General features: G+C 41.2%; 1 protein-coding gene across 2 annotated transcripts in view; it reads right to left on the bottom strand.

Moving 5' to 3' along the window:
- The window catches only part of Col19a1 (collagen type XIX alpha 1 chain), a 310,539-nt gene that overhangs the window by 97,809 nt on the left and 187,149 nt on the right, over positions 1-25,581 (bottom strand). For both annotated transcript variants that reach the window (XM_075980561.1, XM_075980562.1), the window contains one exon: positions 4,777-4,830. In XM_075980561.1, coding sequence (XP_075836676.1) covers positions 4,777-4,830 — 54 coding nt within the window. The remainder of the gene's footprint in view (positions 1-4,776; positions 4,831-25,581) is intronic.

Raw genomic sequence — 25,581 nt, 5'->3', positions numbered from 1 at the left:
CGGTCTGGAAAGGGTTGCACAAGGGGAGGGAGATGGCACCCCCACACCCCAGGCTACCTTACATTCCTGTGAGGTGGGTGCCAAGAAAAGTCAAACAATGCTTGGGTGTGGAAGGCTGGTCCATATCGAACCGTAACCGGGAAGAGCTCAAGTACAATAAAGGTGGGTTTGGGGCTCAAATCTCGAGTCTGAATTCTGCTTCGCTCTCGTGCACTCTTGGTTTGGTGTTTGTAAGCACTGCTTATCCTGTTTCAAAATGAAGATAATTCTGACTTCCCAAGGCCGTTTCGAGGTCTAACATAAACATTAGTACTGTAATCAAGTTTCCTGGGTTTCCCGCACCTCTTTGTTTCTCTGTTAGACTCTTCTTTCGTGAGGGACTTGAGTGTTCTTATATTTTGCCTCTCTGGAAAATTGTTCTCAATTATAATCTTAGCACATCCGAAGATATTATTCATTTAAGGTATCTCTACTTAATGGTTTCCTTCTGCTCTTGTTTACTGAGTTCTCCAAATTTTATGTATTGGAAACTCAACCATTAAATTCATATTTAACAGTATTTGGAGGTGGGTGGGATTTTTGAGGATGTAATTAGTATCAGATGGGGCCATGAGTGTGAGGTCCTCATGATACAATTAGTGGCAGACTGGGATCCTGACACCCCCTCCACGCTATTGTTCAAGAACGCCCTTACCAGATGGTGGTGTACCATGTTCTTGGATTTTGCAGGCTCTGCATGTATGGGCATGGTAAAAAGCAAACACTAAATTAGATCCAACCTCTCCACCTGGCCAGATACCACACATTCTTTTCCAGTATCATCTGATCAGTGTATTCAAGGAATCTTCTCTTTGCAACAGATGGAGGCCATTACAGAAAACCACAGTCAATCAGAATGCAGAGTAGTGGAGTCCTGTCCCAGTTGACAGCACACGACTCCCATAACGAAGGCTCAGGGATCACCGCTGAAGTGGGGTTGGAAAGACCGTATGGGCCAGAGGAACAGGGAGTTTGCCGTGAGACTGTTTCTCTGAGGAATGTCCGAAGCTACACCCATAAATTCTCACTAATACGACAGCTGAAAAATGAGCGGAGCAAGGACAACAACAATAAACATGTCATATCGGACGGGAAAAGAGCACAGGACCTCAACTTGATACAAAGAACTACAGGCTGCTAAGGAATGATGAAAAGAAAAACAGCCTTCTCCAGGGAAGAGCACACAAACTTGGCTATCCAATTCCAAATGATTAGTTCTGAGAATACACGTAAAAGTAACAGCCATAGACTGAATAGGCTATATTTAGGAATCTATATGTATACATATATACATGCATGTACATATCCATGTGTATATAACAACAATAAATGAAAAGGCCAGGAATTTGAAGGAGAGCAGGGAGGGGTCGGCGAGGGCTTGGAGGAAGGAAAGGGAAGGGGGGAAATGATGTATTATAATCTCAAAATAAAACGACACGTTGGCAAAAGTCATTTAGGAAATTTGGAAGCATTTGCCTTAGTATAGACATGTCTGCCGCTTTACAGAAAACCATGAAAAGTGACTTTAAGAAATATGTCCCACATAAGTGAGCAGAACTAGCCCTGGCAACCAACTGCAGATTGCATATATGAGCCACAAATAAGTCTTCCCCGAAAAGATAAATTTCCCCTGATGATAAAACTGAAATGGCGTGAGCTAATCTGCAGTAACGTATGTGACATTGAGGCAGTGACTCATAACTTAGGAGCACTCCTCAGTAGACATAGTAGATGTCCTGGTTAGTTATTAGTGTCACCTAGACACAGCCTGGAGTCACCTGGGAATGGAGAACTTCAGCTGAAGAATTGCTTTACTTAGATTGGCCTTGATCATGTCTAGGAGAGATTGTCTTGACTGATGATTTTTTTGGGGAGAGCATCCACGCCCACTGTGGGTGGCACCATCCTTAGGCAGGTGGGTCTGGGCTATATAAGAAAGCTATCTGAACAAGCCAGGGAATGAGTCAGCCAGTACCATGCCTCTGTTGTTTCTGCTTGAGTTGCTGACCTGATTTCCCCTGATGGTGGCCTGGATGTGTAAGTCAGGTAAACCCTTTCCTCCCCAAGTTGCCTTTTAGTCAGAGTGATGTATCAGAATAAAAGAAAAGCAAACAAGGATAGTCAATACCTCCTTCTAGAATTTTGTTTTTTCCCTACTAGATTTAATTTTCTTCAAATGTTAGTCACACGGCTCTGTGGATACAGCCCTTTCTATGCACATCTTCCTGCGTGTGGCATGCACACACCCACCTAACGCACACACAGCACACAGCTCTTTAGCTAACTCTAAAGTTATAGAAAGCTATTCCTTGTAAATGATGTGTCTTTTGGTTGAATCATTTCTTAGGGAGGTGAGAAAATACAAATGTGACCCCAGAAGAAGAAGCACAGGTAAAGGATGGGCTCCCGCACTTTAATTATTTCGAGTTGCTGCAGGCCATCAGAGACCTTCCCTGTGAGTCCCAGCTCCTTTCATCTTCACTGGCACTCCCCTAAATAACAACACTGCTTTGATTCAGCAAATACCCCGAAATTCCCCAAAGGAAAGAGTGTTCTCTTGAGGACATTGAGTCAAACACTCTATCTTCAAAGGGCTGAAGACTCACATTCCTCAGCTCCTTTCCAACTCAGATTGATTAATATTAAAAAAAAAAAACCCTGCTCAAACATAGTGTTATAAATACTTCAGTTATTTATTCATTTCGGGCATACTGCTTTATTTATTTGATTAGAGGTAAGGTTAAATTTTCCTTCATTTTGTTTCTATATTTTTACTTGTCACAAGCCATTCTTACACTCGCTTTAGGAAATTCTAAGTCTGGACCACTGGGATGAGTCACGCAACGTCTCAATTCTCAACTAGAAGAATTTTAGCCTCCTACCCACCCTCTCTTAGCTGTCTTATCTCCTGTCATAAAATAGGGCTTGTGTAACGCAGAATACAGTTCTGGAAAAGACAAAAAATATTTTAAAATAGACTAGACTGCTCTTAGTCACCTCTCACTCTATATGGAAATAAAATACAAGCAGCTCCGTGGGCCAGCCACACTGAGATAGCAAGCATCCTGCGGAGATTTCGGGGTCAGTAAATCTAATAGCTCTAGTGAGTCTCACTTTCCCTCAGCAATCTGCTTTCAGTGTGTTGCTAGAGTGACCATCGGTGAAATCTGGCCTTGTCCCTCTCCAGCTTAGGCCCTTTGTTTACTTTCATAGCTTTCCGTGAGGTTTGCCAGGACCCTGCAAAGATTTGACTTCATCCCTGTTGGCCTGGGGCTGTGCCTCAGTTGTCTATGGCAGGGAGCCCACCTCTACCCACGGGAGGCTTGACAATTCTGGGTGTTTGTTCACATTGTCTTCCTCCTCAGGCACCAAGCTGGCTCCCTCCCCAGATCTATTTGCTTTATTTTTCAAGCCTCAATCTTAATCCTTTGCTGGAAGTTTCTCCAGGAACCCATCTGTGCTATCTTCACTGCCTTCTCTTCCTCACCCCACTTTGCCCTCACCTGAACTTGAACCTCATAAAAAGCAAGGACAGTGTCTTCTTCAGTTTTTCAAGTCCAGCTCCAGTTACGCGCTTAGTCGGACCCTACATAAATGTGTGAAAAGCTTGAACAATGCGAATTCGGTGCGACTAGATTCTTTTGATGAGTTAGTTAGTGAAAACATTAGTTAGTATGACCTTGAAAAGATTCAATATGAAGAACGCTTTTCATTTCTAATCATCTGGGAAGCAGCAGCTCTCTTTCAGGAGGACCTTGAGTTTAGAAAAATTACGTGTTCAGTCCACAGCTACACTGTGAGTGTGGTAGACACAGGGCATCAGTTTATCCTGTGATGGGAACAGCCTCAACTGATGAAAACCAATGGGACCCTAAGATGAAGTTTTGATGATGCTTGAATGAAAGGAATGATTTTAGTCATTTAGAGGAACCAGCCTCCTTAAATCACACCTACCAAGCAGACAGGAACCAACGGCTTGGCCCAATGTTTTCTTCTTCAGTAAATGCTGACCTATGTATAAAACCCGTTTATAGTCTACATAACTGTTTTCTCTTTTTCTTAGTCTTAACAAATTGGCTCTTTTATTATATTAAAAAGTTCATAAACCATTTTTATTTCAAATACGAGATTTAACGAGAGCTCTGAATCAGAACCATAGCTGAGTTTAAATGTTAATACTTAAAATATGCACACACCTCCCCTAACGACTCTAGCAATAAACTGAAACCCGTGAAGCATAGTACTACAAATCCTTTCTCTTGGTCACGTATTTCTTCATCTTCCTGACCCTTCAGTAAATGTATCTATCAGTAGCTGAGACCTCCCTCTAGATTCCAGCATATTCACCTTCTCCCCAGGCCTTGGGCCCACTTAGTGCTCATGCCTTAATCATCTAGATTCCCTCTCCGAGACAAGTCTTGAGGCCCTGTCAAGTATTCAGGAATGGCAAGGAGGCTTCCCCTTGCCTGCCAGCACACTCTTACTGTCCTCTTTAAAGCACAAAGCAATTACTGAAAATGTAGGAAGCGTTCTTTGTTTTGCCAAAAAAAAGTACAATAAAAGTCAACATCCTATCCAATTCAACTCACACTCTCTTGTTTTTCCTTATAATCAATACTAATCAACAGCAATGCACTGCTGATAGCCTAATCACTTGCATGGATAAAGGGCAATAAAATGAATGAGGCTGCAATGGGCGTGTTTATTTTGCCACGTGACTACAGCCTTGTTACTCACTGGTGGTCCTGGAGGGCCTGGGTTTCCTGGAGGTCCTGTCTTCCCTCGTCTTCCCTTGAAATGAAAAGAAAATAAATTAAGTGTTGTGGTTTGATTTCATTTTAATATAACAATATTAGGCAGCAATGTGGAAGACAGTAAAAGTATTTTTAAAAATAAGTTTAAAAAACAATTCCAAGTCCACACAACTCTTGCACATCAACGAATTCTGAAAACTGTGGGCCAGTACACTACCATGTTGGGGAATATTCGGCCGGAAATGTACTGATTCTAATTGCTGTTGACCTTTCCCGTGCAAATTATCTTGACACTCCACTCAATGGTTGATGACTCTGCAGTTCTAGTTCAGATAAAAAATTGCAATTTAGATGAAATAACAAATGTTTTTTCAGCAGTTGGAGAAATGGTTTAGTGGTTAAAAGCCCCACCTGTTCTTCCAAATGACCAAGGTCCAGCTTCCAGCACCCCCACACAAAAGCTTTCAACCAGAGGATCTGTCACCCTCTGCTGGCCTCCATGGGCACTCAGGTAGAGGGTGCAGGAAAGACGTATACAATAAATAAAAATAAAAATAAAAATAAATAAAATCTCAAAAAAAAGAAGGTTCCGAAGGGGGTCTGAATTCTAGTGTGATTAATTAAGGCACCCAGTGACTAATTAAGAAACTGGTTTAAAGCCTCGGGGCTAAGAGCCATGAATCTGTACTTCAGAAGGACTTCCAGGAATCCTTACACTCACTAAAATTTGAAAAGCGTCGCATTGATCAAATCATATATCCTACCTACAGTATACAAGCTAGCTCGTTCCTTCCAGCTGGATAAGTGAACTAACTGCATAATTCTTGCAGATCACTCATTATTATAGCTCCATGTTCACACTTCCAGATTCATGACGGGCTGAATTCCAACCGCAGGGGCCAGAGACATAGACTTGTGGTGATATGGTTAATAAACTGCATGTCTAAAATTAAATAAAAGAATTTAGGTGCCATTATTATTATTGTATATGTGTGGTGGTGCACTTTTACATATGGCTTCCAGGGTATCCACTGAGTCCACTCTCTCTGGCCCTAGCTATTAGTTAAAAAAATCACTTAATCTTTTTTTCCCCTAAGACAAGGAAAATACCTTTGTTTGAAGCAATATGTTCTGAATGAGGAACATTTCTGAGCTTATGTTTCCTAAACACTGCAATTCTACCCCAATGACACGACTCTAGTAAGAATGATGTTGCCATACTGAGAGGTACTTACACAATTATGGCTCCATGGCAACAGTACTTTTAAATGTAAAGACACTATTAGGTCAACCTTTTCAATGTTTTTGATATGTTTAAGAACTATAAGTACAGAAAGGCCCATTGCATTGATGAATTTTATTCAGGCTTGATGTTGGGTAGGGCGTCTAAACAGCAGCTGGGTCTGTAGGTTCAGCTTTGAGAAGTAAGCAAACATTATGTTGTGACTGGGGCGAGAAATGTTCCCATTGCTATGGGAGAGAAGTCAAGGGCAAACTGTTAGGGACTTCATGTAATGGCCGCTCCACTCAGGGACTCTGACTGGCTGTGGTTACCTGCGCGAGGCCTGCATGAGATTGAACTGTCAACATTCTGTTAGGAGTAGGGAAGGATCTCAGGAGGTCCCAGTCCTAGAGGGAACTAAATGGCCGCTGGGGGTGGGGATGGAGTTCTTCAGAGGTGCCACCAAAGGTGAGTGTGTCCTTGCTTCCACACCCTTGCTTGTCCCGTTTATGTAAACAACCTTGATTTAACCCAGTAAGTCAATTTTTCTTTTTCTTCTTTTTTTTTCTTTTTTAAGAGATAAAAGCAGGAGGGGGATTGGTTGGGAAAACGAGTTCAGAGGGAGGTGAGGAGTAAACATAATGATGAAAATATGATCAAAATACATAATATACGCGTACAAAATTGTCAAAGAATAAACAGAACCCACCCTTTCTTTAAATACTTCTAAGATTCACAGTACAGAACAGAAAACGCACTCAAATCACCACAGTCATACAGTTAGTGGTGTTTCCATATGCTTTCTGTTTAAACACTAGAAATTTTGGCTTTCTTTGGAAGGACCGTAAGATTGGAAAGAATAGGTAATTTTATATTCTGTGTATTTAGTGCAGATTATACATACATGCAAGAAGCTAGTCTTGCAGTATATATATTCTGGAAATCGATATATTTGATTTTTACTAAATGCGAGGCAATTGCCTTTGAGAACTAAGGGAGGATAAGGAGTTTACTCAGAAGTAGAAGCATTGTAATTTACTCATTTGCAAGAGTACTAGAAATGAAATCAAAGACCTCTAAGCAGGTGATCCATTTCTTCTGTAAGCATGCATTAGGTTGAGTTTAAGTTAAAAACCGGAGTGTCGGGTTTGTTTATAGTCCCCTTTCTTCAAAAGAGAAATGGGTATCTGTTTGAACTGGGAGCAGGGAAAATGAGGCTATTGATCAATTTTTATCACAGAGTTTACGCCAAGACAAACCAAGTGTCAGATTCCATAACACAGCATTGATGTGCTACTATGAGGACCAAAAAGCGTCCACGGTTCTGGATGGCGAGGGCAAGCATCCAGACGCCTTCATTTCTCCACTGATTTACGTGACGTGTTACATAGCCCTGCCGGAGCCCTATTGGGCTTACTGAGTGCAGGGAGGGCTGGCTCGCTAGTACATCCTTCCAAAGAGTGGACAAGCAAGTAAGATATTTGCGAGGGTTGTAAACATAAAGGAACATATTTGTGAGGGTAACTTTGGCCAACACATATTTTCAGCTTAAGGCCTGAGAGTCTTGGAAGTGCCAGAAGCATATTTGAACAATTTGAAGTGTCTGCTTCACAGCCCCTCTCCCTCCCTCATTCTAGCTTTATTAAGCATAGCATAGGGAATAGGCGAGGCAGGACTGGGATTTCAGGTCCCAGTCTCAGTGTCCTGCAGAGGGCACTCTGGCACAAGGCGGACAGAACCATGAGGGGAACTTCAGAGTATGAGAGATATTAGAGTTCCCGTTCATTGTCAGACATTGTCTCTCTTCCCTCCAGGAAGCTCCAAGAGTCTCTCTCTTACTCCCCTCTGGAAGGTCACAGCAGCACTCACAGGAGCTGCGCCATCTCCTTCTGCAAAGTCTCTTGAGTCTCCCTCAGAGCTAAGAAATTTCTCTCTTCTCTCTCTCTCTCTCTCTCTCTCTCTCTCTCTCTCTCTCTCTCTCTCTCTCTCTCTCGTACTGTAAAGTGTATTGTTTGGGGGAACAATAGAAAGAGTACTTTATTGCTGATACTTTAGCCAACACAACAGGCACAAACCTCAATTCACATTAAGACTAAAATTGGGTTTCTTCATTACAGCAAGGTGTCAAGATTTTCTTCCCAAGGCTCTGCAGCACTGGCTGGGAGCACGTGGGCCTTGGAGCGGGAGGGTGTAGATGGGAGTGTTAGCGAAGAGTCTGCCATGCTGATGGGGGAATGTTTATTACATGTCTGCCTCCATGCCTGTCTCTTCTTGTTTCTCTCCTTTCATCTCAAGTCTTATTATAGGTCCACTGTAAAGGAAGACAAAACGTGGGAGCTCGGATATTCACAAGAAGGGAAATCCTGTAGATACCTCATCCAACTGCAGATCTAGGGGAGGCTGCCCTCCTTAGGGCAGCTGCTCTCAGGAGGTTATTTCTTCAGAAACAGCTTTGATAAACCTCACCCCACAAACCTTCCAATGCAGAGAGATCTGCCATCCTGCCTTATGATGATCAAGCTAATCTAATACATTCCCGACAACCAAGGTAGAAAGCATAAAATCATAGATTTACTCCAGCTTGTTACCCTGGAAACCTCAGAGAGTTTTTCTGTTTGGCAACCGTAGAAAGATTTTGAGCTACGATTTAGATTTCTGCCCAGTGTTTGCTCAAACCCGAAACACCAGTTAATATGGATGGTCTCCGCCCTAGGCTGGCGTTTCCAGTGTGGAAGGTCTCAGATCTGGGAATTAGCATCTCCACTAATTCCTGTAGAGCACAGACCCACAAGTCTCATAAAAAGTAATTCTATCGGTTCACTGATTATGTGAAACTGAAAACGATCTTTGTCAAATTAAGATGCAGCTAGGCTGGGTTAACTGTCTTTTTTGCACATATAAACATTATGTGTACGTGTGAAAGTTCCATTGCTATACAACAGTGTTTAAAAGCAGCCACAGGTTTGTTGAAGATTTCAAAAGAGATTACTTGTAAAAAGAAAAAACAAAAAACAATTAAAAAATACCCAGGAAATGACAAGTGTTGACAAGGATGTGGGAAATGAATACCTATGGACTGCTGGCAGGACTGCCCAGTGGTGCCATCGCTGGATAAAATGTTACGGCGCCCAGAAAGTTGAAAACAGGACTGCGTATGGTCTTCTGGGAACACACCCCAGTACATACTTCTTGGGGCTGAAAGCGTCCCAGGGACTCACAGGCTGCTTTTGATGGAAGCATTGACTCTTCTCTGGAGCCCACAGATGTCCCATGGGTAATTCAAAGCAGGATGAAACATGGTATCTCTGCCTCTATACTTGACCTCGGCCTTTGCTAACTCTTATTTGTCTTCCTGTCACTCAGACAAGTTCATCATTTTAGGAGTGTCTAAAATTCCTAATGCAAGCATCCCAAATTAACCCAATTACTTTTCTCTCACTCAGAGGCTAAAGAGAGTAAGGTAAGAGCACGATATTTTCCTGACTTTGAGAATCATCATGTCTGATTGACATTGACCATCTGATGTTACAGTACCCGCTGTAGACCACAAAGGTGGCACCAAGAGTCTCCAGCCATGGTCCTAAACCTGAAGGAAGACCCTGTAGTCATGGCTGCAGGCAATGGTATTTCATTCTCTAACTTACTCTTTTTCAGCGATTGCTCCTTTCCAGCTTACTGAAAGTTCCAGGAACAATGAGCCTTGTCGGCAGGCCATCATCTCCCCGGGTGCCAGGAAACCCAGCACAGCCAGAGCTGAGACGACAATCAGTCAAACCACAGTTTGTACAAGGCTGCTTGATTGTGCATGCCTTTCGGTCCCACATTTTTTTCTTCTATTGTCAGCACCGTGAAGACAGAGTGAGGAAGGCACCAGATTTGCTCTCTTTCCAGTGTGACCACACTGAAAAAGTATTTTCCCATTTCTGCTATCACTTATCTCTTTGGTTAGAACTTCAGGGTTCTGAGTAATTGACCTTAGTCTCCTGGGTCCCCCCGGGGTCAGGTTTTTGTCCTAAAACTCAGGTAACACAAAGTTCATTGCAGTAATATTCTCAACAGCTATGAGATGGAATCAATCATTTCCCTCCATGGAGAGATGGCTAAGCCAAATGCGGTACACACATACAGTGGGTTGGTACTTAGTCTATCAGGAAGAACATTTTATAATATGGCACAGCATAGAGGGGGCTTCATCATGTGACTCACTGAAGTAAACTGTTCACATCCTCACAAATACTTCATGGCACTTTTCGTATTGGCAGTTGAATATTCAAATTCATAGAGACAGAAAGTAGAATGGTTGTTTTCAGGAGCATAGAGGGCAAGAGGAGAGGAGTTGCTGAATGGGGAATTTCAGCTTTAGGAGGTGAAAAAGTTCCATAGGTCTGTTTTGCAACAACGTGAATATAGCATGTATTTAAAAATGGAAGAATGATAGATTTTCTGTTACAGGCTATCATCTCTGGAACCTGGTAGGGCAAGAACTGCCAGTTCCTTCCCTTCCCTATCCTTTTACTACTTGATCCAGTCTTCTAGTTCATCATGTGAAACTGTTTGTAATGTCAAAAGGGAAGTTACTTGGGGGCTGGAGAGATGGCTCAGAGGTTGAGAGCACTGACTGCTCTTCCAGAGGTCCTGAGTTCAATTCCCAGCAATCACATGGCAGTTCACAGCCATCTGTAATGAGATCTGGTGCCCTCTTCTGACATACAAACATACATGGAAGGAATGTTGTATACATAATAAGTAAATCTTAAAAAAGGAAAGTTACTAAACAATAAAGAGAAATCCTTTACAAGAGAGTGACCATGAGCTGGCAAGATGACCCAGTGGGTAAAGCATTCGGACACCAGCTCGATGAGCCGAGTTTGATGATAGCAATCCACATAAAGGTGGAATGAAAGAACTGACTTCACACAGCTGTCCTCTTATCTTCATGTGTGCTGTAGCATGTACATGCCAGTCTCATGCCTGCATTATACATATATACAACAATAAATAATGTATTTTAAAAATGTGCAATCAACCCTGAGTTATATATATGGATGTATAAGAACTAACACAACAGTCAAATGCCCATAAAAAGTCCAAATAAAGTAAATGTTATGGAATAGTATATAACATTTAAAAATGAGTGAAATCGAACTATATAGAGCCATATACATTCTTAGAAGTGTTATGTTGGGGCTGGAGAAATGGCTTACTGGTTAGGGATGTGTACTGATCTTCAGAGGATCTCAGTTTGGTTCCTAGTGCCCATGTCAGGAGGCTCACAACATCTGTAACCCTAGGAGTCCAATGACCCTTTCTTCCCTCCTTGGGCACCTGGACTCGTGTGTACATACCTACAGGCAACCCCCCACCCTACCCCACTAAACAAGTAAAATAAATCTAAAAATTTACAAGCTTGATGTTGATCAGTTTATACAGAGGACCACGCAGGGAGAACTAGACTATGCAATTAGGAATGACAATGAGTGACCCATGTGGATGACAGTGACTTATGGGAGCAACCACAAGGGGCATTTCCGCTTCTTCAACTCGGTGCTGGTTACACTGTGTGTGTTCATTTGGTTAAAAATTACCAAGCCACACCATAGTAAGACCTATCTTTTTAATGCACATTTAAGTAAACTTTCAAAATGAAACCAAGATATTCCCACAATGGAATAAACTTATTCATTGAATCTAAATAACAATCTATCTGTATTTGCTGTGTTCAAGGCAAAACAAACAAACAAAAAACCTAGTGACAGAGGGTGACTGTTGTCAGCAAGCCATCAAGCAGGCCGGGCTATTAAAATGAACGACATCGGCAAGCGGGCAACAGTGAAGCATCACCCGATCCTTTCAGGATGACTTGCAGTAAGAACACACGTGCATCTTAAATTTGATACTTAGAAACACTTCTCCCTCCACCAGCATTACGAAGAGAAGAGAACACATAGCGGATGATTGGTTCTTATATAACAGGTGCTTTTTGTTGTTGGTAAGGGTTGTGAGGATGTAGAAGGAGTTACAGCAGGAATTAGACTCAAATCAAGGGTTAATATAGAGACCCCCAAACCCCCAAAGTGAAAGCTGTGTCCAACTGTGTCTCCCCAGAATTGCTGGTTGCAAATGCAGGTGGCTCCTTTCAAATATTTCTCTGTTCTCCTGCCTGTTTGTCTCATACGCTGAGGTACTGGCTCAGTCCGAGCAGGTATCAGGGAGATGTCAAGGAAGAGCAGACAGCGCTTTGACTGGCACTCACAACTGTGAATGAGGTGTTAATTACACAGGAAAACATTAGTGTCTATCTGGGAAGTTTGAATTTCTTTTTTTACATTGTGAACGGAAAGAAGATTCATGACTGATGTCGTAAAGCATTACCATGTTCCAAAAATCAAGGCTAGGGGCAAAAACGAGAAGCACATTCTCACGTGAGGAATGTGGAACATCCCAAGTGCACTTTCCCTCTTCGCAGCCGTTTAAAAATACATCTGCGACGGCAACGGCACTAGTCATAAAGGTCTTGTTACTTCAGGGATCAGACAAGAGGCTCTTGTAAGGGCTGGAGAGAGGATGTAATTCAGTACGAACAAGAGATTTGGAATAAGTTTAGAACTGTGGAAAGATGAATCCATACTGCTGCCTCCTCCACTTGCAACGGGATCTTAAAATCTTCAAATCATTCCACAAGTTCTCAACTTGCCTCCCTCGCTTCTTTCTTTCTCTTTTTTTCATCACTCCTCCAGAGTGTGTGTGTGCATGCATGTGTGTGAGCGTGTGTGTGTGAGCGTGAGTGTGCGTGTGTATTTGCTCCTCCTTTCCTTTTCTCTCTCTTTTTAAAATATCCTCCAGTGTGTGTGCGCGTGTGTGCATGCACACACGTGTGTGTGTGTGTGTGTGTGTGTGTGTGCGTGTGTGTGTGCTCATCCAAACCATGGTATATGTAAGGAAATCAGAGGGCAACTTCCAGATGAGCCCGTTCTCACCTTCCACCACCTAGATTCCAGGCACTGATCTTGGATTCTTGGGCTTGGCAGAAAATGGCTTTATCTGCTGAGTCATCTTGCTGGCTCCCCTTTCTTTTCTTTAACTAGACTTCACTACTAATGATGGGTTTCAAAACAAACTGCAAGCTGTCCTGACATTTATTGTCTAACCCCCCTGGGCTATACTGAGTAAATGATGATCTGAATAAATACTAATACTTCACAAGAACAGGATTATAATGTCCCCTCAGTGTGGAGAGTCTTATCACTTACAATTCAAGCATTTTCTGCGTCTGTTATTCTCCCTTTATTACTATGACTTGTTTTGTTTTGTTTTTTTTTGCACGTGGTAGTTGTAGAGTGTGGCTGGATGCTATCTTGAGCATGTTGTGATGTGTATCAATACCCTTGTGACACACGGGGAAGGTGGAAGCTGCAAGTGAATGCAAGATCTGCCTTCCTGCTTCACATTTTCCCAGACTGAGGAAGTGGGGTTCAGCTCTACACTCCATCTCAGGGACTGAGAATGGGACCACCAGGTTTCCTCATACCCCAAACCTTCATCATGCCTCATGAATGTGGGGTTTTTGTCTTTCATGTTTAACAGGGTAGATATATAGTTTCAGAGTTAGAGCAGGAACAATCTGCATGTAGAGGGACACATGACACAGGTAAACGTTATTGTCTTGCTTACAGGAAGTGCTAACGTGAAAACAACGCAGTGACATTTACCCACAAACCTATGGGCAAATATACCCACAAAAATGCCAGATAGCTCACAGTCTAAGTCAGAGGAACAAAAGCAAACCCTGAGTTCCTGGACAGCATCAGCAACAAGAAACAGTCAATAACACTTAACACTGTGATTTCCATCAGAGTACATACAAGATACGCTTTCAGAGTTTTTGAGTTATAGTTTAGACAATATATCCTTAAGAGTTGGGATTTTAGGGTCAGTTAAGTGGCTTAGAGCTTAAGGGTGCCTGGCACCAAGCCCGATGACCCGAGCTTAATCCCGGGGACACACAGAGTAGGAGAGAACAGACTGCAGCCAGTTGTCCTCCGACTGCAGTGTGCACACACACATACACACGACAAACTAAAAACGAGGGCGAAAGTCAAAAGCTGGAATTTTAGAACCACATGCTCATTCTTAAAGACCAAATTGGCCAGCACCGAATACATCCGCGGGAACAGATTTCAGTTATTAACACACTTCTGACAAATGAAGTGGATGCTGTAGCTAACCCCGAGACAAAACTGCAGGTCACGCCGTTAGGAAACAAAGCTTTGCCTCACACAGTTCTTGACTGACTGCATTGCCTTTGGGTATTTAAATGCTGCCTTCAGAAACTAGTCCTGTGGAGATGACTTATTTAGGAAAAATTGACCATCAGTGTTTTACCCAGGGGTGCTACAGGGAAATGCTCCAAGATGTCTGCGACTTGGGTCCTGTCTCCCAGGAAGAAGGGGCGGGCAGTCGCTCAGGCATACTTGAGAACTCACTTTCTACAAGGTGGGCAAATTACAAAGACGTGCCTCCCAAATGTGCTACTTTGTGGCACTCTCTCCAGACGTCACTTTGAGGCCAAGGGGCCACATGGATGACAGGAAAGGATGTGCAGGCAACACAGATTCCATATCCCTAGTGACAAGACAGAAGTGCAGTCTCCCTGTTGGCTTTGACTAGATGCTTCTGTGCCAGCTCAACGGGGATGCGTGAGTCGCCTGCGGTTTTCTTCTTTGACTCTTATCACCAATCTAATTCTGTAGGCCTCTCTCAGGCCACCCTCATCTCTCCTTGCACGAGTGATTAAATATTAGAAAAATACATTGATAGTGTTCAAAACCTGAACACATGGGTCACACTGTTTTGCAGATGCTGGCAATATGTGTGGGGTGGGGTTTTTGAATTTCTTGCTGTTGTTGTCTTTATTTGAATGTTATTTTTTCTCCTCTTAAACTTAACATACAGTGTCAGTTGAAAGTACAAGTGGGTGAAAGTAATTTAGACTCTGTCCTTATCAATCTACCTCCTCCAGGCTCTCATCGGTTCGAGTTTCCAGAATAAAACAGAGACTTCCTGGAAAGGCTGGAGCTGCTGAAATCCCCTGGACCACTTCCCAGGTGCCACGTGTTCTCTTGTGTTCTTGTTCTGTTCTCTTGTGGCTCTTTCTCTGTCCCCACTCTGGGGAAGTCTCTTGTTCCCAGCATCTAGTAAAGCTACATCTGGTAATATATATCCTAAAATTAATGTAACTGAGCCAGCTTTTTCAACTGCATGAAATGTCCGCTTTGACTTGTAAGTATCTCGTTTGCTTGCCTGCTACCTCTTCGCTGTTTTGTAGACATTTCCCCCACTTTGAGCTCATATTTACCAGTCATTTATTGACCACCCAAGAATCATTTAAGCTTTGCAAGTACCTTGAAACCTGCTCATGAAGCGTACGTTCCCCTGTGGACAACGGCAGTAAGAGATAACATAAGACCTTAGCATTGGCGACTCCAATAAAAATCAGTTTATACATATTCATTTGATAATTCACTTTGATGTGGTTCCATTTTATAAATGAGATGAATGTGTGATAAAGCGATTTATCCAAGGTCATTGACTAATGAGCAACAGATTTAGGACTTGAATCCGGGCAATCTGGCTGTACCATCACTGCCCTTTACTGCTAGGCTATATTTATTGTTTATATAATAAACAAACACACATAGGAATGTTAGGTTGGGACAAAACTTGCAAAACAATATAACGAGGCAAAGAGGCAACTCTTCTGTAGGAAGATGAACTATTTTGGAATAACATGGAAAATTTCAGAAGCGGTCTGAAGCAAGCATGTCTAGGAGCCATGTAAGGTCTGAGGACCAGGCAGCAGAGGGGACAGATGCAGGGGACAGACGCAGGGCTTGCTCACAGAATGGTGAGAAGCAGCTGGCTGGTGAAGAGTGAGTGGCAGAGTGGCTGGATTATGCTGGGCTTTGCAAATTACACCAAGGGCGCTTAGTTAGAACTCCGGGCTGAGCTCATTGACTGTCACTGGAAGCCAGAGAGCTTTGCCTCTAAAAGGCCACCTAGCCAAGATGCAGCCAGCACCTGTGTGGGTCACCAGTAGTTTCCACAGTAAATCTGCTGTACTCCCGCCACTTACCACAGGAGTCCAGGAGAACTGAAGTAAGACAATCTGAATTAGAGTGTTTACAGCAAGGCCTCCTTACAGCTGTGCAGCCACTGACGACTTCATTCTATGTAAAACACTTCTACCTCACGTGAACATTGTGTGTTACTAATTGTGCTAGCTACTATTTGCTATTTACTCAGAAAAGGTGTGTGAAGAAGACAGATCAATTTCCCTCTTCACCATGAACTATGATTTTTAAAATAGAGAAATTTTTTTTAATGTAAGTAATGCTACAAGACTTATCCAAGGATATTAATAATTTAATGAACTCGCACTCCAGGGCGAAGAACGTTCTTGAAACATGTCAGGATGGATTTCCAAGGGAAAGGCCTAATTAGCAGGGTCTGTGGCATGTGTCATCACGTGGAGAAAACAAGATCTAGTCCCTGTGGACAGAGTGGGAATTAGGCTTTCAAAACGTTAACTACTCCAGTTAATATGTACGATTAATGAGCAACATGTCAGTGGGCTGGCCTAACTGCAGCTGAAGACCTGATGGAGGGAGAAGGACACGTAAACTCGGACGTAGAGAATATGTAATGTACTTTATAACCTCACGTGCATTATGGCTAGCCTATAATTTAGGGAACTCAAGGGAAGCAAGGTCGTGCTTCAGAAAACCGATGCTCAGTAATGACTAGAGGTCTCAATGACGTTACAAATGAGAACGCTGAGACGTTAGTGATTTTTTAAAAAAAAGTCCCTCGTGTTAGATCATGTCTGGAAAACCAACCACTGGAAAAAAAAATTTAAAGAAAGCTATGCCACTACTTTCTCTTAAATATTATTATACTGATATTTTGAAAGAGTCACTTTAATGAAACCTGATTTACTTCTTTGTATTTATTTATTTATTTATTTTTTATGATGCACTGAGTTCAATGAGAACTATCCATATCTGCATAGTTATGGGGTCATCCACTGGAACATGGGAAACCCACCTGAGGCAACACTGCTAAAGAAAACTGACTTGCCCTCCTCCAGCAGCTACTCCCTGGCAAAAACTCAGTAGCTCTCAGTTAGAGTGCATCCCCATGACCCCTCCCCCATCCAGGCTAGAATGTTGGCTGACATGATCATCTCCTGCCAAGAGAGAAGTTGTGGGGGGAAGGGGTCGATTTGATCAAAATGCATTGTCTGCTTGTGTGACTTTCTCAAATAATAGATAAATAACATTCAAGACTTTAAAAAAAATTAAAAGATATTCAGAGCAGATTTGTGCACAGCAACCCCAAACTGGAAATAACACAGGTGCCCTCCAGTGAGTGTATGGTTTAACAGAGTATGGATTCACTCAGAACATGAACATCACTCACAAATAAAAACAATTAATTTTAATATTGAAAAAGAAACCTGATTTAAATCCATTCAAAACGTATGCAAGTGAAATCTATTTGAGGTAAAAAAAAAATCTCAAAGACAAGAAGGAAAATTCAGTGTACTGTCGTCTGTGAAAGTCTCCAAAATAACATGGTTATATTTATATGTTCAAGTGAATATTGGAGCTTTTGATGCAGAAATCTAAGGTTTTTGGGATCACCAGTAAGAAAAAAAAACTATAAAAGCTAATGTGAGAACCAATCAAAATTGGATATTTATTTACTTCTCCAACAAGAAACAATCTGGCAATGAAGAACACAAATAAGTAGGGAAATAAAGAAAGACAATCTTAGATAGATAAAAATATGTGTCCACTATTGAAGGTTAAAGAGAAATCTGCACATAGATCCAGTCCTTGACACTCGCACAATGTGACAGTGTAATCTGGACATATGCTTTTCTCTTTTGCTGCATGCCTTTCCCTCCAAACACAAGTTAAGGCTGTTTAAAGACCCCCACTCCTCATACGCACAAGCCCAATTGTCTATTGTCATATGCAGCAACGCGAATGGCTAGAGTTGCATGGTCCTGATTAGACATGAGGTGTACTTACTTGTTGCAGTTATATTTTATATTTTAGTAAAGAATATCATCAATTTAACAGGAACCAAATGGAAAAAAATGCACATCATATTGAGAAATCAGAACTCTGGCCATTGGCGTTCCCTCTTGCTCATTAACTAAGCAAATCTGACCAAGCGGCAAATCTCTGTCTGTGATGTTTCTACTGTAGGAATTAAAATACCCACGCAGAGGCAGTGGGTTAACCACACAGAGACAGTGGGTTGGTGTATGTGAACACACTAGAGATATCTTCTTTAACAAGAAATACGTAACTTTGTGAAGGCATTCCCATAGTCTTCTCCTTGTTACTAGTCTGTAAGTTTCTTTATGGCAGGGGAGGTGTCAATTGAGCAGTACTCTTTACACAAATGTCTACCAATTTCCGGAGAGTTTAATCTGCGAGGGACCATGGAAGTTAGCCATTCCCTTTAATTCTAGAACACACCTAAGAGAACTGAACCCTAAATGCTCCATTTGTAAATTAGATTATTGTTATTACTATATGTTTTGGTGCTGGGGGATTGAACTCAGGATTTGTATGTACTAAGTATCCACTCTTCTATTGAGCTATACCCCCACCCCTTAAAATACAGTTACTTAGGCCAACCTATTAGCCTAAGAGAAAACGAAGTCTATAGAATGTACTGTCTGACACAGACATGAACTACTTATGGAAAAGACAAATAGCAGAAATGTCTTTAAATTGACCAGGCATGTGGTCAACAGCTCTTTTCCTCCCAGTAAGAGTAAGAACAAGAAGGATGGCTGGCAGTTAGAAATGTATAGTGTCTCACAGACAGAGATGGCATCCTCAGCTTTAGCCCTGGTCTCTAAATGAAGTAGGCATTCTAGATATCATAAGGTGGCAAACAGGGGCCTTTAATCATCATCAGCTGGACGCTTCAGTGACCTACAGGGTTGAGTTCAGCATGGTCCCATGGACTCTCTGACCTCTGCTCCCTTTCCATCCCATTCTGGCCACAGCAGCCCTATGAAGCTCCTTAGAATTCATGTCTCAGAACTCTACCTCTTCTCCTTCTGTCTGCATAGATTTCCCCAGATCTGAGACTGCTCCCTCAGCTCTGTGATATCTTTGGTCAAAAGTCATCATTTTTGCAGGGGCACTTTCTCTAATGTCTCCTCAGAACTCACTGTCTCATCCTCCTGCTTTCCGGCATTTTGTTTCATATCGTCACACACACAAAGCTTACATTATGACTATCTGTATCAGAATGGGTGCCATGAAGGATAGAGGCTCTTGTATACTGCAGAGATGGGGAATACTTCTTCAGAGGAAAAGACAGCAAGTATTTTAGGTTTAGAGAATCACTCATTTTTCTATAATTATTCATCTTTACTGTTGAGCAACTGAAGAGGCTACAAGAACAAAAGGGCATTGATGTGTTCCAATAAAACTTTATTTACAAAAGTTGGTGACAATGGGAGTTAAAGACTCTCATTCTGTTTGTTGCTCTTGGTGAAATGCATTGAAATATAATAGATGCTAATTATATACTTTTTTGCTTTAGGACTGAGCTAATAAGGAAAATGGGATTAAATGTAACTTCCAAAATGATGAGCTTATTGTAATGGGGAAAGCTGTGACTACATTCATTACTATACTTTAGACAAACATCAATATCAAAGCTGTGAGATTAATTATACCTTGAACGTTCTTCAGGATATGGTGATGTTTATGTTGTTATTTTGGTTAATGCTGTAGATTCTTTGAAATTATTTAGCCAAGAAAAATTTAAAAACAGATCTTATCCAAAATAGGTAGCATTAGAAAATGATAAATTTTAGAATTAACAACTAGTGATAAATTCAGAGTATTTTCTTCAAGTCTTAAAGAGAAACAAAACACCACAGATTTAAGGGAAATCCCTCTTACTATGACAAAGTTTCGTTATGAAGCTGATGCTGGCCTCAAACTTATTATCATCCCATCCCATCCGGGATTGCAATCATGTCTCCTATACCTGGTTGGAAAGCCTTCTCAAATCACCTAGAGTTATTTCCCTCCCATCTGCCTATGGGTAAGTACTCTCATGAGTTTTATGCTATACTCTGGTCAATGGTACTTTTCTGAATTATGTAAATATGCCACATTAATACATACAATGTATTCCGTTTTAACATTTATCCTTGTGTTTGTGTGTTGATATTTTAAAGTATGGCCAATCCTCAATTCCATTGTTAGTAGGTGAAATTTTCAAATGGAATTATCCCTAAGTAAAGGAATACAGAAGTTATTAGATATTTAGCGTTTTACGAGCTAAAGGTTAAAGTAGCTTTTGAGGTCATCCATATAGGGATACACCAAGAAGATCAAGCCTTTCATCCAATAAAAAAGTTAACAAGCTGAGAGACAGGAGGATTTAGCAACATTCCATTATTCTCTGCTGGGAAAACCTCATCCTGTAATGTCAATTTTGTGTTAAGTCTTCCAACAGAATACCCCACTTTCAATATTTTAATTTATCCAGCTGCTTTTGAAAACACAAAACTCGGTATCATATGGCACTTCTCCATAAGAGCAAACATAATGGCAAACATTTTAAAATTGCATCTAAGTACAAACCGAGCGAGTTGAAATTGAATGTAGGCAGACTGCTGCAGAGTCTCCAGGTGTAGGAGCTTTGAGACAGAGAATACGGTTCTAAGATGGTTGAGATATCCCAGGCTTTTTCAGACCCAGGCCAGCTGGCCTTGGTGAGTTCCCGATAGAACATCCCCATTGTCTCAGTGTGTGGGTGCACCCCTCGGACTCGCTGAACATAGAGGACAATGAGGAATACTGAGAACTCAGGAACAATCGCAGTGGGTTTTTGATCCTACTGCACATACTGGCTTTGGGGGAGCCTAGGCAGTTTGGATGCTCACCTTACTAGACCTGGATAGAGGTGGGCGGTCCTTGGGCTTCCCACAGGTCAGGGAACCCTGATTGCTCTTCGAGCAGATGAGGGAGGGGGACTTGATCGGGGGAGGGGGAGGGAAATGGGAGGCGGTGGCGGGGAGGAGGCAGAAATCCTTAATAAATAAATAAATTTTAAAAAAAGAAAAACACAAACAAACAAACAAAAAGATGGTTGAGATATGGTGACCTTACTAATGCCTCCTGACATATGTCATACCATCAAGGCATGGGAAGGGGAATGAAGAGTTTGCATGAAGCATTTGTGGTCCATAAAACACTCCTCAAAGGTCTGTGTCATCCTGTGTTATAAATAGCTCCGTCATGGGGCGCTGCGTGTCTCACAAGTGTCTGTCTAATGACAGAAGGAAGACTCAAGACTACTCCGTAGCAGCTTTAGAAGTATCAATAGTTTTCTGGGGGAACCAACGATGGTAAATGTTTCTTTATTTAGCATCCCAGTAAGTGGAAACACCTACCAAACAGCACCTGTGAGTGTCTATTGGTGGTGCTCCCAGGCTTTAATGCGCCAGGAGCCAGGGGCACCAGGTACCACAGATAGAGCTACCGGCCTCAGCCCTACCCTGAGGACCACAGTTGGCTGGGTTTCACCTCCCAGTCTCTGGAGTTTAGTCGCACTTCTTGAGAGAGTAACCTGGGCAAGAGTGCTAGGCAACAGATTCAGAAGTGTCCTGAGATTCTGCATGAGCCCCTGAGCTTTCCCTAAATCGAGTGCTAGAGGATTTCCCTGTGCTCAAATCATCAGTTAATGTAGAAATTCTGATACTCCATTGTAAGCTAGGCACAGGCAAGAAAATAGTGTTTTGTACAACTATCATGTGTGACTTTTTATGACTCACCTGTTCTGTATTGTTACACTTTAAAAAATATCCTGTTGTATTCTACATCTTTAATGATGTCTATATTATGAGTCAATTTGTGATTTATTCATATATTAAAATGCACACTATGGAGAACCTAGCAACTGTAAGAACAGAATTGGTCTGGAACTATTGGTTAGAAACCAACTCTGTTCTTGCTCTGTGACCTCAAACACAATATTGTAACCTCTTTAAATTTCAGTGTTTTCATCTGAAAAATGGAAATAATAACCCTCAACACAGAGGAGTGTTTTGCTAAGGGATAACATCCCTTGTGGGGATAATCTCGGAAAATGCAGAATTACATGTTATGAAGACTATTTTTATTGCCGCAGTGTTGCATGCATTATTAGTACCCATGATGTGATCTGAAAATTTTCAGTTTTATAATTTCATTAGATTTACTTATTCCAAACTCAAGTTTGTTCATCTCCCTTAAAAATAACCTGCTAGCATAAATCTAAACTCTGTCTTTGAGTTAATTGCTCGCACAGAGCTTCCCCAGGATGCCCTACACTGTAAGTTCCTCCCTGCTTGTGTTTAGCCGTCACACACCCGCCTTTCTACTGAGCTTGAAGGTGTTTCAGCTTTGGAAGGTCACACAGTGTGTCAGCTCTGGAAGCTCTTTAAGGAAGACGGATCTTCAGATCTTACAAAGAGAATCAGACTGTTCACCCTTCCCCTGTTCCGGATCATTTTATGCTCTACCTCACAGGAGGAAACACCCAGAAGAGTAACGGAGTTAATCGTTATTTCTTCTTAAAATACCTTTTCAGAGATTTTGTTTAAAAGCCAGTTTTCGACGCACTGGCTGCTCTGCCCTGCATATATCCTCTAAGGGAATTATCCCAGAATACATGAAAATGGATAATAAAAGATGGCTGTTGCCATCCTAAGTCTGCTTAGCACATAGGACACAGCTAAGGGTTCACTGTGTAATTTACTTGTTAGAGAGGTGACCCGGCTATGTGTATATTTCTTCTAATTATTACAAAATGAAATTATTTTTAAAAGGCTAATAATATTTAAACAAAAATAAAGCTAAATATACATGCCTACTAATTTTTGATAAAGACATGTCTTTGGAGAATATATATATATATATTGGAGAAAAGTCACAGGAGAAAAGTCACAAATGGAGTTGGGAAATCAGTGAGCCCTTATGTAGAAGAATGAAGCTAGGGCCCCATTTCTTACCTGTATAAAAACCACAGTTCTTTATGTATGATCTGAAACTCTGTTAGAGAACAAATTAAGGAAAAGTCTTGAAAACACAGTCAAAGTCAAGATTTTTCTGGAATGGACTTCAAAAGCTTAGGAAATAAAGCTAAGAGTTGAAATGAATTTTCATGAAATTAAAAAAAAAATCCACTCCTCTCCACATTAAAGGAGATAATTAAGTGAACGGGGGAACCAATGTCAACGACATGTCTGACAGGACTAATATCTAGAGTACATAAAGAACTAGAAAATTAATAAAAAAAACCTCAGTCAACTTACAGGCTAATGAAATGACTAGTTTTCAAACACACAGCAAAGAAACATAGGGAAAAAAAACGGGCAATTTCTTGGTTATTAGGAAACTGCAATTTAAGTCTATTCTGAGATACCATCTCCTCTCAGGCAGAATAGTATCATTTAAAAAATGACAAGAAATGCTGGCTCTATAGAAAGAAAACCCCTATTCATGGCTGGTGAGAATATGAATTGGCTCAACTATTATGGAAATCAGTTTGGACATTCTTCTAAAAGCTAAACTATGTACCTATCATATGGCCATTTTCTGGGACTAGAACGTCCACCGAGATCCTTGTAAAGCCATGGTTTTTGCAGCACTATTTACGATAGCAAGGATGGCGGCAGCCTAGGTGTCTTTAAGGAGATGGGGGATATAGGGGATGTTATACATATACACAGTGAAGTTTTATGTAGTGACAAAGAAGAATGAAATTAAATCATTTATAATCAAATGTATACAAGAAGAAATCATCATATTAAAAGCATATTAGAATCAGAAAGGTAAATATGTTGTTTCATTTGTGCATCTTAAATTTAATATAAATTCATAAAATAACACACACACATGGGAATGTGCAGTAACACACATCCTGGAAGGCAAGTTTGTGTTTCTAAATGTTTACACTTTTTAAGTTTTTAAAAATTTTTTATTTATGTGTGCATTTCTCTCTCTCTCTCTCTCTCTCTCTCTCTCTCTCTCTCTCTCTCTCTCTCTCTGTGTGTGTGTGTGTGTGTGTGTGTGTGTCTGTAGGACAGAGAGTGTGTGGGTCTCCTGAAGCTGGAGTTACACATAGTTGCTAGGACCTGAACTTGGGGACAACCTCAGAAGTTTACCTACCCCTGTAACTGCACCATCAGACCAAAGCACTGTACAAGAACTAAGCTCCAAATTATATTTTTTTGACAGTGTAGTCTACCATAGTTCTCTGTAGTGCAACCATAGTTGTAGGCAAAGACGCCGAAGAGGAAATTTCTTCAACACTACCATCCCCTACAATCAGCAAGAATTGCTGCGGGGATGTTAGTTACCTGCATGCTAGTGAAGAGGCAGGGACCACGATTCAGGAGTTTTCTTTGTTTCCCAAGTGGATACATACTAGTTTTTGTATACGTCAGGCCATAGAATTATTCTACATATTCATGTCACAGTTCCAAGGAAACATCTCTGAAGCCTTTGCTCACAATTGCCTCAGCAATTATATGTTTCTTTTGTAGTTGCGGCGATTTAAGAAATTACTAAGAAACTATGAATGTTTGTATTTGAAATAGTGTACATTGGGTTTAATTGGCTTTTTAAAATCAGTATTTGTTTTTCCAGAAATCTTTTTGTCTTTGAATTTATATTTAAGTTTTTTTGCATACATGTTGCTAATATTTTTATGGTCCCACTGCCTCATTACCCAGCACACAATTGCAGACAGCATGCTGTGATTTAATGCTTCTCCCAAGAATTAAGAGACTCAGTTATGTTTAATCACAATGCCTAGTAAAACCACACTTAACGGTTTTGGTCTGCATTTCTTCAGACTGTTTTGCAAGCCTCTCATTTAGCTTATTTCTATTATAATGGGATGTAAAGAAATTTAGTGAAAATTGTTTTGCCTTAAGTCAGTAGGAAAATACAGTTTCCTTCTTTCACATGAATACAAAATAAATAATGAAATGTAGCTTAACAATTCAAATATGTAAATAAATTAAAATACAAATCGCCAAAAAATTCTGTAGACGCAAATAATCGCATTTTTCTCAGGGCTTCGCGTGCTCTCTTAATGGCTGACTTTAATAAAAGTCACAAGTGTGTAGACCTGCTGTTTACAACTCAGAGGAAGCCAACAGAAGCTGTAGCTCTCCATGAGCTCCCTGCTACGCCTTGATGGATTGTTCCACTGAGAGGGTCCAGTGATTCCAGGCTGAGATTGTACAGCCGTAGTTAACTGTTATTAAAGTTTCCAACCTAGCATGTTCAGTTTATGGACACATCTTTGCTTGTTTACGGTTTCCTGAGTACCACACTCCACTACTTCTTTTACTCTGCAAGTATGGTTCACCAACTCTTCTTACTTGAGACAGGATCATCTTCTCAATTCTTTTAGTTCCCTTTAGCTAGGCAGACAACAGCCCAGGCTTTAAGAGAAAGCAAATAT

The sequence above is a fragment of the Microtus pennsylvanicus genome, chromosome 7, assembly GCF_037038515.1.
Source record: "Microtus pennsylvanicus isolate mMicPen1 chromosome 7, mMicPen1.hap1, whole genome shotgun sequence".
NCBI lineage: Eukaryota > Metazoa > Chordata > Mammalia > Rodentia > Cricetidae > Microtus > Microtus pennsylvanicus.
This window is presented reverse-complemented; position numbering and strand designations above follow the sequence as displayed.